Source organism: Phoenix dactylifera, chromosome 7 (genome assembly GCF_009389715.1).
Source record: "Phoenix dactylifera cultivar Barhee BC4 chromosome 7, palm_55x_up_171113_PBpolish2nd_filt_p, whole genome shotgun sequence".
NCBI lineage: Eukaryota > Viridiplantae > Streptophyta > Magnoliopsida > Arecales > Arecaceae > Phoenix > Phoenix dactylifera.
Window position 1 is genome coordinate 4,765,129 of NC_052398.1, and position 18,645 is coordinate 4,783,773.

An 18,645-nucleotide genomic window follows, 5' to 3' on the forward strand; every position below is an offset into this window, starting at 1 on the left:
ATATTCCCTTTACTAATACCTTTGTACAACTATGGTAATACCTATCTCTCCATATTTCTCATTATGGATTAGTTGTTGTTTGTTGAAAATCATAAAAAAATATTTTCACAAGTCATCTTTCATGCATCTCTATCAGTAATTAAATTTAAAATTTGATAACGTAGTCTATAAGATAACGTGACATCTTTCTAGGCTAAATTGTTTAATTTGCTTAAAGTCATTAGTGAGAAAAGAAATCATTTAGACTGTTGTAGTCATTTCAGTTTGATACTATTTTGTAAGAGGGGTTGGACTTTCGTGTTCTTTATGCAATGTATGGGAAATTAATTTTGTACGAAAACTTAATGCGAAGAGAGGAATTTCTTTTTCAATAATTCATCAATTTTGATGGTCCCTAATCTATGCATAAAGTTAGTAGAAAACAAATGTATCGATTATAACATTACAGTAAAAAAAAAAAATGATGATCACTATTTTATATAAGTGGTAATCATGATCTAGACTTTATAAAATTACATTATCCTTATTTCCTTGAAAATCCAGGTCCAGGCGTGCTCGTAACTTTAAAACCCCTCCAATCCCAACAATTAACGAGAGAGAGGAGGAGGAGGAGAGAGAGGGGAGTAGAAAGGAGGCCTTTCCCCTTCCCATTCTCTCCTCCCTCTCGCTCTTTCCCTTCCATTTACTCTAAATCGAGAGGAGGAGGGAAGAAGCGCATGCCATGTGTATGTTACGTAGATAGAAACTTTTTAATCCTGTCGTCGTATCTTTTGCCCGTTAAAAGGCTGGAGATTTACTCCTCATCTCGTGAGGTCCGACAGCAGCAGCAACGGCAACCGCTTTCTAAATCCAATCATCGCCATGCCCAACTCCTCCTTCCTCAAGCTTTCCCTCTTCGTCGCCGGCGACCCTGCCGACACTCCGACCGCCGCCGTCGCCTGCTCCCCCACTGCCTGCCGCTCCCGGCGAAGCTTCGCCGACGGCGCCGTCGGGCTTGGCATCGTCGCCGCCATCAGCGGCGGCGGAGGCCGCGGGAGGCCTGCGGCGCTGACCCGGTCGGAGCCGATCCCTATCTCCCCGACGAGGGCCTTGGCGGCCGCCCGACCGCCGGAGCCGGACGAAGGGGCGCTCTCCGAGAGCTACACGTGCGTGATCTCGCACGTCGGGGGGAACTCCGTGAGGAAGAGAGTCTATTTCGGCGATGGCTCCGAAGTCGTCACTATGGACGTCCGGAGGCGCCGGGAAGTGATCTTCGAGACGCCGCCGCCGATACCGCCTCCGAAGCCGGCGATTCCGTTCGCCGCCATGGATTTGTTGAGCCACTGTCATTTGTGCAAGAAGAAGCTCGAGGGGATCGATATCTACATGTACCGGTATTTCCTCCTCCTCTTCCTCCTCTTCTTTTCTTGTTTTCTTGGCTGCTATTATTATTGGAAGATTTTGGGTGGTTTTTATGCTTAGTGTTTACCTTTGTAAGTTGGTCTGCAATTCTTCATACTTAGAAAAATTTGATCTTTGGTGGGAGTTCCGATAGCAGAGTTCCCCTGGTTCATCTTTTTCCGGCCATCTTACTGGAGGGGTTTTCTTGGGCCAATTTTTTAATGAGTTGTTCTACGAGGAGCCCACCATGGAAACTGCCGGTTGTGCACCATCCATAATTAAGTTTGCATTAATTATTATTGTTGAATTTAGTCCCACATCGGCTAGTAGCGGAAAAGTTCTGTGCCTTAAATGGAGGATGGAAATCCTTTCCTCTCGAGGCGCCTTTTGAAGGGCAAAACCGTGAGGGTAGTGGTCTCCCCCCGTCTGCGCTGGACGCGTGGGCCGGAGCGCCCAAAGCGAACAATACCTTGGAAGGAACGCAGTGATGAACACACTGATGAATGCCAGCACGCTTGCATTTTATGTATCCATATGGTGTTATGCATGCATCCATGCATGGGGAAATATACACGTTTTGCACATACACATATGGATTTGGACATGCATATGGACATACATGCATTATATATTTATGTATACACTATGCATGAAGAGATTCATGCATGTATACATGTGTCTTCATGTTTATATTCTATTCTTTAAGTGTCTGGATGTGAATTCTGATGAAGTGGATGGGCCCTTTGGTTTGGTGCTCTAACAGGTTCTTGGTGAATCACTTCTACCATTTCCGTTTATCATGAGGATATTATATAGCTTACTTTTTCATAGATAAAAGAAACTTGCCCGTGGATTAGAAGGCAGTGCTGTATTCTAAACCATTTTGGGCATATGATTGTGATTTTTAAGTTTGATTGAGTTGTTTCTGCTTTTTTCTGATCCTTCTGGGATGAAGTTATTGCGATTGTTTCTTGGGACAAGCTGCAAGACCAGTGTACATGGGTGATCTCTTCTCACAAGTTTCAAGGGTACTCATCTCATTTAGGAAGATCAGATAATGTATAAATGGCCTGTGAACATGTGGGTTCTAACACTTTTCTTTTTCAGAGGGACTAATCTCAACTGTATTCTTTTTTTTCCAACAGTTTCCCTGTTTCTGACAACCTTGGTAGCATTTATTTGAGCAAGCATCTTTATATGCAATTAATTCTTAATTTTCACCATGTCTCATAATTAATTTACAGAAATTTACTTTCTTGTTGAGAATCTCTTTGTGGAAATTGTTTTAGTACGGCAGATGCTTTTCCTCCAGTAATTACTAGAGTCATCAAGAAAAAGGGATCTAGAAGTTCAACTTCCGATACACTAGAGTGCTTTGTACCCTCTCACAAGTAACTGAATCTAACTCTTGAGTTGATTTTCAAGTGTAGTTGTGTTGATTTTCAAATGTTATTGTTCTTACTTCTAACTATTTTCTTGAATTAATTTGAATCCTTCTTTAAGGGCAAAAGCATTCCACTTTTTTGAATTTATACTTATAAGGACCATAGTAGGCTGGAGAGCTGCTCTTTGCTTATCCATAACCATCTCCAACACCTTAGGGATAATTTACTAAAAAAGTTCTTATTATAGCTAAGCTTCATTTTGGAGGTATTTTATTAAAAGTGCTTGTTACAGCTAAGTTTTATCTGGCATGTTGGAGACTTGGAGCATGTTTCCAATAAATTTGGTATTGTAGATCCACATATGAGGGAAGAAATGTCTGTGTTATTGATTTTTTTTTTTTTTACTGGAGAAGCTTTTTTTCTTTAGAGAATTATTTTCCTTTTTTTCCCACTCTTTTTTCTTTAGAGAATTATTTTCCTTTTTTAATAACTCAAGCAATTGCCCTTAGAAATTTTGCTTGAAGCACCTTCCCCCTGATTAAATTTGACACTTGTCCGCTCATTAAATGATTTTTCCATGTGTTTTGCTTATTCCAAATTAGTGAGTTAAGCATGTAGTGAATAAAAGGGTGGTCAATGATACATAGTCATTTGGTTCTTGGAATCATGAATTAGTCAGGAGGCCTCTTCTGGATATAGAAATCTCTTGTTTAGGCTTTCACTATTTTCTCAAATGGAATAAAAACAGTTCATATCATTTGTTTGTTACATGATCCTTTATAACGTCCATAAACTAGTTTGCCTGTTTGCTCTCTTTAAACATAAATTTAAAGCAGGTCAACGATCAACCTGAGCACAAGCTTTGGTATCTCTATCACACGCATACACAGAGAGAGAGAGAGAGAGAGAGAGAGAGAGAGAGCATAACCTATGATATCGCAAAAAAAAAAAAGTTACGTAATCTAGTATTCTGAGACAGTTTTCAATTACAACTGACTTTCCTTCATCCGAGTTATTAAATATGAATTTATTGACGCTTTAGCTTCATAGTTTGTGCCTCGACCTCTTTAGATCCAGCATGCACATGCTTCTCTGATAACTATAATCCTCCGATTTGCGAGGATGGCATTTTGATATTCTATGATATTCTTGACCGAAGGGCCTTCGTTATTACAATATCTGTCCAACCTGTTTAACAAGTGCAGTGTGATATATTCCTAAGGTTACTTTATTTGAGATTGTAAATACGCAATGCCATGATCCTGATAGAAACATCCTTTTATGAACTTTGGTCTTTTGGCTCTTTAGAATATATGGATATAGTCGTCATTGCACTTGCAGATTCTTATCAATACTTGTGATTGATTCATCACTTGTGACTCGGTCATGTGGATTTTTATCTCATCATGTTGATCCAATACATGAGGTTCCTGCCGCTGCAGGATCAGGAAAGGGTCAGTTGTACGCAGCTTTATGCCTGCGTGTAGAGAAACCATTTTGAACCCATGACACCCAGGTCACGATGGAGCAATCTATTATTGCGCTAGGGCTCACACTCTGAGTAATGCAGCAACAAATGGCTGAAAATCAATTTTTACACCTTTGAATTTCTCGTGTAAGTTAAGATTCCAACAGCATTTGAACAGAATGCTTTAGATGGATAAAGGGATAGCTGGAACTGTATTATCACTTGTTGCCTTTTTGATAGCCAAGTCCACTGCATTTGTTGTAGCTGAAATTTCTTTGTTTTTATAGAATGATGTCATATTAGCTTAGCAAAATCTTATATTTAAAGGGGTTCTATCCAGAGTCAAGGAGACCTGTTTCATGTAGAAGTTTATCCATTTCTGTTTCCTGTTTCATGTTTCAGCACCCCTCTCTGAGTAGCGTGATATACAAAATGTTAAATAGTTGAGTTGCTTCTCACTTACCTTTCCCACAATCTATCCCAGTTCCTGTTTCCTGTTTCATGCTTCACTGTCAGTCTCGGATAATTTGCTATATAAAATGTTAACAATTGAATTGTTTCTCATATACCTTTATTACACCCAGTCCCAAATTGGTTTTCTTTGCAGGTTAACTATAAGTCTTTTATTGTCCCTAGTACCAACTCTGTTGCTTATGTATGTATCCCTTGTATTGACTTATAGATCGAAAATTTGGTGATTATTTTAGTGTGTGCATACTGACAAGCAAGGGCTATATGCTACGAATATCTGAGAAGGCAGCAAAATAGATGTGAGAATTGAATGCCTATATTGTAGATTAAATATCAAATCTATAATTTTGCTAGCATGAGTAAAGATGCATTCCAATTGATGGGCATTTAGAAAGTTATATATCACTTTAATAATACAAATGATACAAGTGCTATATGTATCGATTGGCCTAGAATTTGTGACCGAAATTACTTGCTTGGGTGGAATTAATTCTGCCTTGGCATTAAGATCGGTGATTTGCTAGGAGAAACCTTTATGGTTGTTATCAACCTAATTCAGGAATGATTAGTCTTCAACACAACCGAGTTTCTTCTTCTTGCCTTCAAGATTTTGTGTTGCTCTCCTGTTCTGGCAAAGTTCTTTATTTGGTGCATTGAAATCTGCTATTTGAACTTTCTAGTCTGCTAACCAAACTTTCTATCTGTGTTTTGGTTTGTTTTGCAGAGGAGACAAAGCCTTCTGTAGTCCAGATTGCAGATGCCAGCAGATGCTGTTGGATGCGCACAGGGAGAACTGTGGCTCTGAAGTACTGAACTCGTTCGAATGCTCTCTGTCTCCCTGTTCCTTCCCTTTGCTCTTTGCAGCTGGTGTTGCAGCAGCTTAATCGTGTGATAGTAAACTAAAGATGAAACCACAAGAAACAGGTAGCCATGAAAGAAAATAAGAGAGAGGCTGTCAGAGTGAATAATCGGTATGGCCAGCATTATATATATATGCATTGAGAAATGGAAGAGACTGATCTAAACTGCTTGTTGATCTCATCTTTTCAGGCAAAGCCCTGAAGAGAAACGATGTAACAAATATGTGATTTTTAAATCCCCATGTAGCAGAGAATGCATCAATAGATTGTGCATGCAATAAATTCCCATCTTCTAAGGCTGTCAAAGTTTTTCAGAGTTTCTATATAGCGCATGCAATAAAATGTGGTCAATAAATACTATGTTGTTTCCACAAACATTTCATTACGTCGGTACTAAAGTGCTCAAATGGAATATAAAATGGCTATTTTGATAACTCATTCAGCGTCACCAGTTTGGTCTGAATAAAGGTCATAAAAATTAACATAAGAACTTCTTGGAGGAAACTAATGTCCTTTATCATAGATTTGATAGCATTAAGTTCTAAGCATGAGATCTACCCATGGAGACACTAGTCTGAAGAGTTGTTGCTTACATTAGACCCAATGAAATTGACTCCATGCTCTTTGCGCATGTCAACATATCGATAGACATTTGAAATGAACATGTGCCCGTCAAATAAGGGGGAAAAGACAAATGATATTAGGGTTTGTTTGGTTGTGAAATGTCAAATTGCTGGGTAATTTGATGATTTCTGAAAATCATTTATCTACAAAAATTTTACTATATTTGGTTAGTAGAAAAATTATTTTGAAAAATGGTATAAAAAATTATTGTGCTTAGTTAGAAGTAATCTTATATAAAAATAGTACCAAATTTTCAACAATACCCTTGAATAAATAATTCAATTTATAACATTTTTTCTTAGTCCATTTGTTGACCATTTATGATCCATTTACACAAATACAGTTGATATTGGCTATGTTGAATATTTAAATATATTTACATGACTAATAAATATTTTTAAATCAAATATACATATATTAGAAATATATTTCTTATTATAAATAAATTTTAACATATTCTGGTTTATAAGTAAATATTTTAATTATTAATACATCCTATATTATATTTATTGATAATTAATAAATAGCTAATATTTATTTATTAATAAATTTATTAATAAATATAATAATATATTGAATATATTATTATGTATAAATATTATTAGTAAATATATTAATAGATATTGTAATATATTTAATATACTATTAATATAATTGATATTATTTATATAATATAATAATATAATATTAATGTAATATGAGTGAAGATATTTCTATCAAGAAGTGATATTATTATATTACCTCCACTAGGTAATCTAGCATGGAAAAACAATTACTACCTTTCTAGTGGTATTTGTTTTACTTTCTCTCAACAAAAATAGACGTGAGGCTTGTCATTTATTTTATCTCTTTCATCAACTTTTCATACCAAATATGATAATTTGGTGTGAAATTTATTTTTTTATGCCAGATTATTCCTACCATAATAGTTTCTTAAAGAAAGAGAGATCAATTTATGGACTAAACAACAACATGGAATATGAAAAGCAGCAATGCTAGTCAATCAAGAAAATATTTTATGAAAAATATCAAAAACGAAAAAGACAGTCAGGATTCAAAGATGACTTTATGATCAAATGAATGTATTGAGAAATAATGGTGCTTCGTGGAATAGGTTAAGAACTTTTATGGTACATATATTTTTGGGCCTATGCATCTGCATGCCATGGTCTTAGATAAGACCTTAAACAGCCTCATCTGCAAGCTGCACATGAAGAGCATCACTATCTATTTTGTGAGCACGCAGGAGCACAAGGTATCCCCATCTCATGAGCCGTTTGTATCACCCGTACTGCGATTTCCCCTCCATGGCCACAAGAATTTTTCCAAGCTCCACCACATTTCTTGGAATTTCCGGTTTACAAGTGTGAGGCCCAATAGTCCCACATCGAAAAAACTTGTTCTAAAGCCTAGGCATATGAGGCGGATGTCTCCTAATCCTGCAGACGCATTTTGGAAGGAAAACAAAATCGGAGAGGGGTGAAGGACGCTTGCGTGAAGCTCCGGAAACGGACAATATCTGGCAGGGAAGCTCGCGGTCCCTCCTCATGTGGCCCCCACGTGGGCACCGGGTGCCTCACGTGCCCCGAGGAGGCGGGGGCGTGACATTTGGTATCAGAGCTTGCGTGAAGCCCCGAAATCGGACAAAATCTGGCCGGAAAGCCTCGCAGTCCCTCCTCATGTGGCCCCCACGTGGGCACTGGGTGCCTCACGTGCCCCGAGGAGGCGGGGGCGTGACATTTGGTATCAAAGCCGAGGACGGCTCTTGTCCGATGGTGGGAAGAGTGTGAGGCCCAATAGTCCCACATCGGAAAAACTCGTTCTAGAGCCTGAGCATATGAGGCGGGTGTCTCCTAATCCTGCAGACGCGTTTTGGGAGAAAAATAAAATCGGGGAGAGGTGAAGGACGCTTGCGTGAAGCTCCGGAAACGGACAATATCTGGCAGAAAAGCCCCGCGGTCCCTCCTCATGTGGCCCCCATGTGGGCACTGGGTGCCTCACGTGCCCCGAGGAGGCGGGGGCGTGACATTTGGTATCAAAGTCAAGGACGGCTCTTGTCCGATGGTAGGAAGGGTGTGAGGCCCAATAGTTCCACATCGGAAAGACTCGTTCTAGAACCTGGGCATATGAGGCGCGTGTCTCCTAATCCTGCCCACGTGGGCATTGAGTGCCTCACGTGCCCCGAGGAGGTGGGGCGTGACAACAGGCAGGTTCTTTGGTTGGGAAACAATATCTTGTGATAGTTTGGAGCATTTCCTCCCGTAATTGGTGAGCCACGCATACATTTGGCACTTAAAGCCAAAGCATTGTTCCAAGGAAGACTCCGTGACATAGTAGACTATGCTCGGAGAAAAGAAATAATAAATTAACTATCTAATTCCAAACATCATGATGAGGTGATTAGTTTGTTATGCTGTAGCAAACAGCGCATCAGTATAAGATGAGATGTTTTCTAACTCTAGTGGGAGAATTGTGTACTGAGTATCGAATGAATTATACTCTAGCACCTTTATACATAAACAAACTTAAGTTACCTAAATCCCCGGTGTAGCATTATAACTGGCCATCCATTTAGCTTCACTACTAAAGAAATTTCCATGAAACAACACCTCAAGTAGAGCTCATCTTATCATGAGCCCGACCTCAAGCCTAAACTATTAAACAGACTTTAGGCCGCGCTTATTTAAAATTTTATGATGTGTGCCTAAGTCCGGCTCATGATCAACTCAAACCTCCAGAAAGACTTACCGGCAATAATATAATCACCTTGAATTTTGAAAGGCAAGATTTTAAACCAATTGGCCAGGTAGCATCAATCCATACCGATTCCACGTTGGTTGAGCCAATAACCCAAAGGAGAAAAGTTTAAAAGACAAGGCCCAGGCAAAAAAATTTAGTATAATTACGAAATAGCGTATTAATTAAGAAAAGAGAAATCTCTGGCCAACCTCTTCAACCAATTCGAACTTTGGTTAGACTAATAAAAAAAAACGTGTGTCTCTTTTCCTAACGAGAACACCAATCTGATTAAAATTAACCAAAAATCGATCGAACTATGAAAAAAAAAAATCAATCATATCATAATACCACATTATGCCAAACAATATATATATATATATATATATATATATATATATATATATATATGAAAAAGTGGAGAAAAAAAAGCTAACAACTTACAGGAGACTTGCAGACGATAATGGAGTCGCATCGGGTGTTTTTCTCAACCTTCTAATCACCATCCGCCATGTATCTCCTCAGCCGATCTTCTAATCCCCCTTCATCTCTCTCTACCAAACCCACCCAAGAAGCTAGGCACGTGCAAGGCAAGAGATTAATGGAGAAATAGAGGTTTGAGCCCCAAACAAATCCTTTATCGACCTGCGTTAGAGACTTCAACGTTGACCGGGTCAATGCTAGGCGCCGACCCTTACCAAACTCCTCTTTGCTGGATGACAGCTCAGACGCCAAGGGAGTTGCATAAAAGATCCATTCATTTTGGAGCTACTCACCTTTAGTACATTTTATTGGAATGATTTTTCTGAAAAAAAGTAGGTTTTATCAACGCATACCCATCTCATTTGCTAACACCTAAGCGACTATGAATTGGTATGAATCAAACCAGTTATTCTTTCTAACACAAAAAAAAAAATAAGATAAAAAAGATAAGCCTAAAGTCTCCTTTATATTTATCTTCGTACTCTTACTCTTTACTACAATGATTACGTACCATTTATCTTACATATCTAATTTAGTAATACCAAATCATTTGATTAAAAAAAAAAAAAAACTGATAATAAACTATATAACTGAGTAATACCAAATCAATGATTACGCTGCACCAACCCAAAACAATGGGCACCGAAAATGCAACCGCGTTAGGTCTGTTCATCAGCGAGGTGAGGGGTACATCCCACCAACCTCGTTCCCTACCGAACAAATATTTTGACTTGGCTTTATGCACGCCCATCCCTACCCCCACCTGAGTCCTATAAATTAAAGCTCTCACTTCTCCTCCCACCTTCTCAGATCACCAGAGTCTCCTTCTCCTCTCTCATTTCCTATTCGAGTACGAAGCAAATGGCCTTCGCTCCGGGAAAGCTGGCCCTGTCCATCCTCCTGTCCCTAACCTTCGACTTTGCTGCCAAGTCTCTGTTCCCCATCCAATCCTCCATTGCTCTCTCCATACCTTTCCTCCTCTTCCTCTCTCTTCTCTTCTCCAACTTCAAGCGCTCCAATTCTCCTCCTGGCCCCCTCTCCATCCCCATCTTTGGAAACTGGCTCCAAGTTGGCAACGACCTCAATCACAGGTTCCTCGCCAACTTGTCTCAAAAATATGGCAGCTTCTTCCTCCTCAAACTCGGCGCAAGAAACCTGGTTGTGGTCTCCGACCCCAAGTTAGCCGCCGAGGTTCTCCACACCCAAGGGGTCGAGTTCGGGTCCCGCCCCCGGAACGTCGTGTTCGACATCTTCACCGGCAACGGCCAGGACATGGTGTTCACCGTGTACGGCGACCACTGGAGGAAGATGCGCCGCATCATGACGCTGCCGTTCTTCACCAACAAGGTGGTGCAGCAATACAGGGGGATGTGGGAAGAGGAGATGGACCTCGTCGTTAAGGACTTGTGCGGTGATAGGATCGCCCAGGAGCAGGGCATGGTGATCCGAAGGCGACTGCAGCTGATGCTGTACAACATCATGTACCGTATGATGTTCGACGCTAGGTTCGAGTCGGCTGCCGATCCTTTGTTCTTGGAGGCCACACGGTTCAACTCCGAGAGGAGCCGACTGGCCCAGAGCTTCGAGTACAACTATGGCGACTTCATTCCTATCCTTAGACCCTTCTTGAGGGGGTACCTGAACAAGTGCAGGGATTTGCAGAGCAGGAGGTTGGCTTTCTTCAACAACTACTACGTCGAGAAGAGAAGGTAATCTTATCATCAGCCCCCCTCCTTATCCTGTCATTTTATTTTAATATTTGTTGCTTGCCATTGGATTTAAATTTTGATTGTCTAATGAAAACAATATCAAATTTATTAAATCCAATCCTGTGACACGATATCGGATTTGGATTTAGATCCTGGAAAGGATCCGGCCCATTTACGAACCAGGGGATGGTCGGATGCTCTGTATCTCATCATAGTTGTTAGATCAAGACCTTGTTGATTAACTTCTTCAATGCGGTGGTTTCATTAGCTTTCTCTTTTCTTTTCTTTTTCCAAATTGTCTTCAACCAGAAAAGTGATGGCCGCCGATGGAGATGGGCACAAGGCCAGGTGTGCTATAGACCACATACTAGAAGCAGAGAAGAATGGAGAGATCAGTGCAGAGAATGTGATATATATTGTGGAGAACATCAACGTTGCTGGTAGGAACCTCTGTCCGGCTAATCTTCGTTATTCTCCTTCTGCACTCTCATGACTTCTAAGACTTAAATATTTGTTGCCGATCGAATTGGTGCAGCTATTGAGACCACCTTGTGGTCCATGGAATGGGCTATAGCTGAGCTAGCGAACCACCCTGCGGTCCAGGAGAAACTCCGACGAGAGATCGCCGATGTCCTTGAGGGCGATGCGGTGACCGAGTCGAACCTCCAAAGGCTTCCTTACTTGCAAGCAGTTGTCAGGGAGACCCTAAGGCTGCACACACCGATACCGTTGTTGGTGCCCCACATGAACCTCGAGGAGGCGAAGCTCGGCGGGTGCACGATACCGGAGGGCTCGAAGGTGGTGGTGAATGCATGGTGGCTCGCAAACAACCCGGCCTGGTGGGACAACCCTGAGGAGTTCCGGCCGGAGAGATTCCTGGAGGAGGAGACGGCGGTGGACGCAGTCGTGGGAGGTAAGGTGGACTTCAGGTTCCTGCCGTTCGGCGTGGGCCGGAGGAGCTGCCCGGGGATCATACTGGCATTGCCGATTCTGGGGCTCATTCTTGGGAAGCTCGTCGCTAACTTTGAGATGAGGCCACCGCCTGGGATGGAGAAGATCGACGTGAGCGAGAAGGGTGGCCAGTTCAGTTTGCACATCGCCGAGCACTCTGTTGTGGCATTCCGGCCGGTCAAGAAATAAATTGGAGGAGAATTGGGACTTAGATATACTTGACGGGATTTAGATGTTTTTCTTTTTTTCTTTTAAAACAATAGATCTTTTTCTTGTTCTTGATATAGACCATAGGATGATTGCAGTTTCCTCGAAGTTCTGAAATTCTTGCAATTAATGAATGGCGATGCGTTCTGAATGTGTAATAAATGTTCCTTGTATTGTTAATTGTTTTGGCAAAACCAAATCCTTGAGATTTATATTGGTTTCACTCAATCAAATATTTGTTATAGCAATTAATGCATGGTATTCTCTTTCCGTTCATTGTAGCGATTCCTAAATAAGTGGAGCTTCTTGTGTCCAACTGCTAAAAGTTAGTGGATAGTTTCGATAAATATTTCAGTAGCCTCATTCAGTTAAGAAAAAATTCGTCAGTGGTCTCGCTTTGGAGCTGGAGAAAACAAAAATGGTGCATCAAATTGTTCAGACCTCTCTCTCCTCCGATCTATGCAGGGAGAAGAATTGCTGCAACTTCTTGAGCCGATTTGGAAACTCACTAATGATGGTAACTTCTTTCTACAGATTTAACCATCAAGGTGGAGTCCTCTGGCTCTTTTATAGGGCTATTTGGAAGGAGGGGGTATCTGGAAAAAATCAAAGTTTTTACATGATTGACCCTAAGAAACAGACTTCAAAAAAAAAAAAAAAATGTTGTGAGAAATAACATTCTGCAACTGATAATCTGACGTTCCTCTTTTCCCCTTTCGTGCACTCCTTTCGGAGATCTCTAAATATATGCTGGTTTTTTTGCGAAATCACTCCGGACAAAAATGGAGAGTGTGTTTTAGCTCATCTCAAATTGAATTGGGATTGCTAATTGCAAATCTCTATCGGCAGTGTAAAAAAGAGACTTTTGTGTTTTTATGAGAGAGATCTGTTCAGTTACAGACGCTCTCATGACTAGCTTCTTGTATATTATTTGGTTGAAGCTATGTTGGGCAAAGGATGAATCAATTTGAACCACTGAAAACCTTTACCATGGCGAGGAGACGGGAGAATGATGTTTTTATAAATACTGATTGGGATGTGCAGTCGTTGTCTGTTTTCAGATCTTGGAAAGGAGAATACTCTGTTTCCTGCTATTTGTCCCCGGTTCCACCGTCATCCGCCAGGCTATTTGGTAATTTGTACGTGCTTATATTTAATCCCAAATCGCTGATCATTGGATAAATTTTGGATACTTATAATTATTAAAGAACTCAAATAAGTAATAAGTAGGATATAATTATTAAACTTGCATGAAAACCAATCTAACTAAAAATTTTGATTACTAATTCAATCAGATTTATATAAAAAAATAAAAAATAAAGGTATTTATATAAAAAAATATAATATAAAGTATAATTTTTAAAAAAAATTAAAGACCACTACTACTCTTTAATTGCAGTTTTGCAAATAAAAATAATAATGAATTATCTATTTTAAAAAAATGTAAGAAAGATTATATATTAGAATTATCTTAAAATTATTTATAGTTTTAAGTATTTTAAACAGAAAAATTTTGAAGCAATGTTTTTAATTTTTTTTACAAATAATTAACTATTATATATTTGAACTAGCTATATTTTAAAACGTGAATAAATATAATAAACTATAGTTATATGATAGAAGTGACCGCTACCATGATAGCTAGGTGGTTGTCGAGATTTGGATAGAAGGATTTTATTCGAGACCAATCCCACCCATATACGGGTGGATAATATTATTAACCCGAGCCCGCTTGGGATATTATACCACCCGTATAGCCGTACACAATTACACATACAAATATCACCTTGACGCAAACTGGCCTAAGAATTAGTTAATATTTGAATAATTAAAGTGTAACTTAAAAAGTCACCCAACAGGTAATTGCTGCCCATTGGGGTTTGTCTCAACAGCCATGTCTGAATTTTTTTTGTTTTTTTTTTTCCGTCGAAACGGCTATTCATTTCATATAGTTTTAACATGAGTATAACCCGCCAAATCGAGAGAAAATAGTAAAGACAAAGAAATAGGAGCGTCTGATACAGACGTCCACAAAAAATCCCCGAAGTGCCGGGCTACAAAGGAGGCGAACCAGTCTGCTGCCCGGTTCGCCTTCCTAAAAATGTGTACAACCTGAAACTCGCCCATCATCTGAGACATCCTGCGCATCTCCTGAATAAAGGGATGACCATCACCATACCTATCGACTCTCGAATCCAGTCGATCACCATAGTAGAGTCCCCCTCGAGGTACACCCGCTCGATACCATGTACCTACGTACCTGGCGTAGGATAAACCCTCACAGGCCGTCCGTAGCTCTGCCCCAACTACTGTAAGCCCTGGCTTGCGTCGCCCTCCTACAGCAAGTATCCTCCCATGGTGGTCCTTGATCACAAATCCAACCCCGCCAGTCACGCCATCCACAGACCTACTGCCATCGAAGTTTACTTTGAGATAGCCAAGGGATGGGGTACCTAAGAAACAAGAGCAAATCGAGGTGCTGAACCAGCATGGAGAGTACCCAAGATATCCCTAGCCATCCCAAAAGAAAACATAGAGGCAGCCTCCATAACCTCCCTCGTCTGCAATGACGCTCTATCTATCACCATCCTCGAAGACGACCGCCTTTCCTCAAACAGACTAGTGTTCATGTCCAGCCAAATGTGGTAGGACAAATATGCCGTAAGAATTTCCGCCCCCGTAGATCTGGGGCTCCGCATGGAATCTCTCATCACATGAATCAGGTCCTGTGCCGAGCCCACCGAGTCAGATAGTGGGACCGGTAACCGTCACCATATCTCTCGGGTCCTAGGGCACTGCAGAAGAACATGCTCGGTAGTCTCCTCGCCATGTCTGTTCGCTTGGCAACTACAGAAGTAAAGGGAGTGGCGCAACACCATAACCTTTTCTTTTTTTTTTGGCTTTTTGTGAATTAACATATATGCCATTGGTTTTTTCTTGGTAAATAATTAACATACAAATTGCTCTTAAAAAGAAATAAAAACTACTATAACACAGCAACAGTAACGGAGATTTAAAATTTCACGCACGTAAATGCAACCATGGAATGTGGATGCGGATGCATTTGGGGTTCAGTTGGCATCCGGCAGGAAGTAGTCGGCGGTCAAAGGTCGGAAAAACGGCGGCTCCTCGGCCTCCAGCACGTCCACAAAGCTCCCGAGCAGGTGCACGTAGACCACCCAGTCCCCGTTCCCCCGAGCGCTGGGCATCGGCATCACGTAGCCCGCGGGGCTCCCCCATGGGAAGTGGTACGACCCGAACACCGGCCTCCCCCACCCGAACTCCACCTGCCCCACCGGAAAACCCCGTCCCGACGACACCACGCACCCCACCCCGCCGTCCTCATACCCGAGGCAGATCCTCGCCCCCACCGGCTCCGGCCGCCGGGCCTCCACCCAATCCACCAGCCCCCGGAAGTGCTCCTCCGTCAGTGCAGGCCGCAGCCACCCGTGCACCACCTCCGCCACCTCCGCCAGGCCCATATCCTTCAGCTCCCCCACCCGGAGGCTCCCGCATGGGATCGACAGCACGTTGCCGAAGTACCCGGCCATCTCGCCGCCGCGGGCCAGCCGGGAGCGTCCGTCGACGACTGCACCCATACGGCAGACCTTGTCGTCCAAGCGGGTGGTGCGGGAGAGGACGCGCCAGAGGTAGGCGGTGAAGGCCTCGATCTTGGTCCGCTGGCCGCCGGCGGCGACCTGGATCCGGGCGATGTCGTCGGCGACGATGTAGTAGATGCGGTTGACGGCGGGCTCCTGGTCGGGAGACGGCGGGGGCAGGGCCGGCAGCGAGGAGACCGGCACGTAGAGGCGGTCCAAGGAGGGATCGTAGGAGCCCGGGCGGCGCGGGGTGAGGAGAGAGCGGCGGAAGGAGGGGGGAAGGGAAATGGCCTTGGAAGCGGCGGTCTCGGCCCAGGCCACCAGGAACATGTTGGCCGAGTAGGCGTCGGCGATGCGGTGGTCGAAAGTGCAGGCCAGCACCAGCCCCCCACATTTGAGCTCCGTTGCCTGTTTCCGGAAAAGATGAAATACAACTAGAAAAAATTATTCTCGCTCTATTAACCAAGAAAACAGATCGTTGTTACAGACGCAGTGGATCACCTCGTTGGTATCCAGTGACAATCCAGGATCCATGAGTACATGCCATGGTAGCTTGCTTGGAGACTCGGCCTCATACCCTACTGAGCTGCGAGTGAGGCAGCCGAACGAGGAAGGCGAAGACTATTCTGTAATGCCTTGCCTTGAGCAGCTAAGGGAAGATTCCTACTACACTGCCTATGGCTTACGGTAGTTTCTATTCCCTTGTTGCCTTCGCCCTCGGAAATGGCTCCTTTCCTACCTCTTTTACTTTCGAGTACTTTTTCTTATTCTATCTTCAGCACTACCTTCCGGTTACTGAGTATGGCAGGAGCCATGTCTTCCGAGAAAGGCCGTCCCTCCTGTACTCAGTACATATGGCTTGCTGCTTCTAGTCATGAATTTTTTCTACCATAGTTTGAGGTCTAACAAGAAGTCTACCGGAGGTCAAGTAATTGTATAGCCGTTTGAATGAGCTAGATCGATACTTACTACTACTATGTCCTCACGAGCAAGAGAGCAGCTTCTCGTACCTTGTCTCCCTCTGCTTCCTTCATCCAACCGTCTGTTCTCACTCTCCGATTATACACAAAAGATCTTTTTTGGCTCTCTTTTTAGCTCTATGTCTCTTATCTCTAGGGGAGAAGAGAGAAAAGTCTGATCCACCGTGCGGCCATGTTTTTGGTCTCAAATTGATTATTTTATTGATAGTTTGAAATATTTATCTGAAACCAAAATATTCTAAAATCTTACGGATAATTTTTTAGGTAATGTTTTATAATAAATGATATCGGAGCGGACTTGATTTATAGCCTATATAATTTAGAAAATACTACAATATAAATCTAGATTTAATTTATAGTATTTATGATTGAAATAAAATAGATTTAAACTGTTTGCCTCGTAACAACGTTAAAGTTTGGGCAAGTAATATTTTCTGCCTAAACTTTTTCGATGAGACTGTTCTAGCCCTTCCGGATGAGACTGTTCTGCACCATGACCCATCGGGCATTACCCAAGACCCGTACCGTGATTGAACCGCAAGCGAAGGCGAAATTATTCCGCTAGACTTCCGACAGTTTTCAAGGACTGACATATTTCGTGAGCTGAAGTGATGATAAGGCCGAGCAAAGCATGGCCAAACCGACGTTCCTCGGGAGCTCTTACGTTAAAACGTTTTTTAGATGCTGGACCCAAAATTATACTCGCTCCTGCCGCCACCAAATCGGTGCATTTCTTTGTTTTGCTCAAAAAAGAGATCGGAGCATTGTGTCCAGCCCCATCATTAGCACTAAGCAAACAAAATGCAGTAAAAAAGCCACGCATGTAAATACCCATGCGCATGTGAGAATGTATACCAACATTAGGTGTCCATTTGGCTTCTAAGTTCTAAGTTCTAACCTTCTCCCACGCTCCAACGAGAGAGAGAGAGAGAGGTAAATTTATAATACCTGGACGCAGATTACCCCTTCCTTCTTCTTGGGCACCAGCTTCCTCTCCACGCTTTCATCCGGGTTGTATAGGCGCAGCTCATGGAGCTCTACATCGGCATAAGCCTCGATGAAATCCACGCCGCGGTTGTTGCAAAGCAGCTCAGGCTCGCCCACCGAGTTGGTGACCACCTTGCCGGCGAAGGGGTAGTAGGTCACCAGGGCCCGAGCCAGTGATGTCTTGAGAGCGCTCACCATGGTGGCGAAAGTCGCCGGGCTCTGTTCGGCAAGTGGTTTTTCGTAGCAGAAGAACACACCCACGTCTATTGGCGGCAACAGCAGGTCAAGGTTGGACAAAGGCAGCCGGTGCTCCTGCGCCGGCAGCACCGCAGCCACTCTCTCCTTCGCCTTCATCGTTACTGCATACTCTTTGCTTCCACCCATCAGGGCTGGCCCGAGCTGGTCGCCTAAGGCCTCGGCCCAAAGAAAGGCTTCCGGAAGGCAAAGAGAAGATAACCACAGAAGGAAGGAAGAAGGCAAAATGCAGGGCCGAAGAATGCAACAAAGGCACCGACTTGCGAGGAAATAAAAAGAGGAGAGGAGAGAGAAAGAGAGGGAGGTTCCTTGCCGTGTCTTCTGTGTCTGACCGTGACCAAAAGGAAGCAAAGGCCCCATATAAAACGGGGAGCTGGCTACGAGTCTTCCCCTTTAATGGAAGGGAGGTGGAGTTTCCTGGCCTGCAGAAGGGCAATTTGGGAAGTTGGGGACGGTAGTTTTGTTTTGGGTGGAGAGAAAGAGAGAGAGGAGGGATTTGGTTGGCTTGATGCATACGTCTGAAGCGACTCTTTATCTTTCATCCCTTCTC

At 42.6% G+C, this 18,645-nt stretch overlaps 3 protein-coding genes across 4 annotated transcripts; 2 read left to right on the forward strand and 1 right to left on the reverse strand.

Moving 5' to 3' along the window:
* The first annotated feature begins 578 nt into the window (after positions 1 to 578).
* On the forward strand, positions 579 to 5,863 carry LOC103702259 (FCS-Like Zinc finger 14-like). Of its 2 annotated transcripts, XM_026802666.2 has the most exons (3): positions 579 to 1,373; positions 2,670 to 2,771; positions 5,429 to 5,863. In XM_026802666.2, exons 1-3 carry the CDS (start codon positions 862 to 864, stop codon positions 5,586 to 5,588), a joined length of 774 nt encoding a protein of 257 aa, XP_026658467.2. In that variant the 5' UTR covers positions 579 to 861; the 3' UTR covers positions 5,589 to 5,863. The 2 variants fall into 2 exon arrangements, with proteins under 2 accessions (XP_026658467.2, XP_008782815.2); XM_008784593.4 differs by lacking the exon at positions 2,670 to 2,771 and having other exon boundaries at positions 590 to 1,373.
* Positions 5,864 to 10,225: 4,362 nt separating this feature from the next.
* On the forward strand, positions 10,226 to 12,502 carry LOC103702256 (cytochrome P450 CYP73A100-like). Its single transcript, XM_008784589.4, has 3 exons — positions 10,226 to 11,116; positions 11,426 to 11,556; positions 11,652 to 12,502. The coding sequence occupies exons 1-3, from the start codon at positions 10,269 to 10,271 to the stop codon at positions 12,254 to 12,256; spliced, it is 1,584 nt and encodes a 527-aa protein (XP_008782811.2). The 5' UTR covers positions 10,226 to 10,268; the 3' UTR covers positions 12,257 to 12,502.
* Positions 12,503 to 15,209: 2,707 nt separating this feature from the next.
* LOC103702418 (coniferyl alcohol acyltransferase) lies at positions 15,210 to 18,224 on the reverse strand. Its single transcript, XM_008784858.3, has 2 exons — positions 17,802 to 18,224; positions 15,210 to 16,281 (listed from the first exon to the last, which is right to left on the reverse strand). Exons 1-2 carry the CDS (start codon positions 18,222 to 18,224, stop codon positions 15,346 to 15,348), a joined length of 1,359 nt encoding a protein of 452 aa, XP_008783080.2. The 3' UTR covers positions 15,210 to 15,345.
* Between the last annotated feature and the right edge of the window lie 421 nt (positions 18,225 to 18,645).

Bases quoted from the DNA above. Each gene is read 5' to 3' on its own strand.
- LOC103702418 (XM_008784858.3), bottom strand. From the start codon at position 18,224: ATGGGTGGAAGCAAAGAGTATGCAGTAACGATGAAGGCGAAGGAGAGA. The intron at 16,282-17,801 runs GTATTATAAATT...TTCCGGAAACAG, and splicing joins AAGGGGTAATCTGCGTCCAG to GCAACGGAGCTCAAATGTGG.
- LOC103702259 (XM_026802666.2), top strand. From the start codon at position 862: ATGCCCAACTCCTCCTTCCTCAAGCTTTCCCTCTTCGTCGCCGGCGAC. The intron at 1,374-2,669 runs GTATTTCCTCCT...AAATTGTTTTAG, and splicing joins ATCGATATCTACATGTACCG to TACGGCAGATGCTTTTCCTC. The intron at 2,772-5,428 runs GTAACTGAATCT...TTTGTTTTGCAG, and splicing joins TGCTTTGTACCCTCTCACAA to AGGAGACAAAGCCTTCTGTA.
- LOC103702256 (XM_008784589.4), top strand. From the start codon at position 10,269: ATGGCCTTCGCTCCGGGAAAGCTGGCCCTGTCCATCCTCCTGTCCCTA. The intron at 11,117-11,425 runs GTAATCTTATCA...GTCTTCAACCAG, and splicing joins TACTACGTCGAGAAGAGAAG to AAAAGTGATGGCCGCCGATG. The intron at 11,557-11,651 runs GTAGGAACCTCT...GAATTGGTGCAG, and splicing joins GGAGAACATCAACGTTGCTG to CTATTGAGACCACCTTGTGG.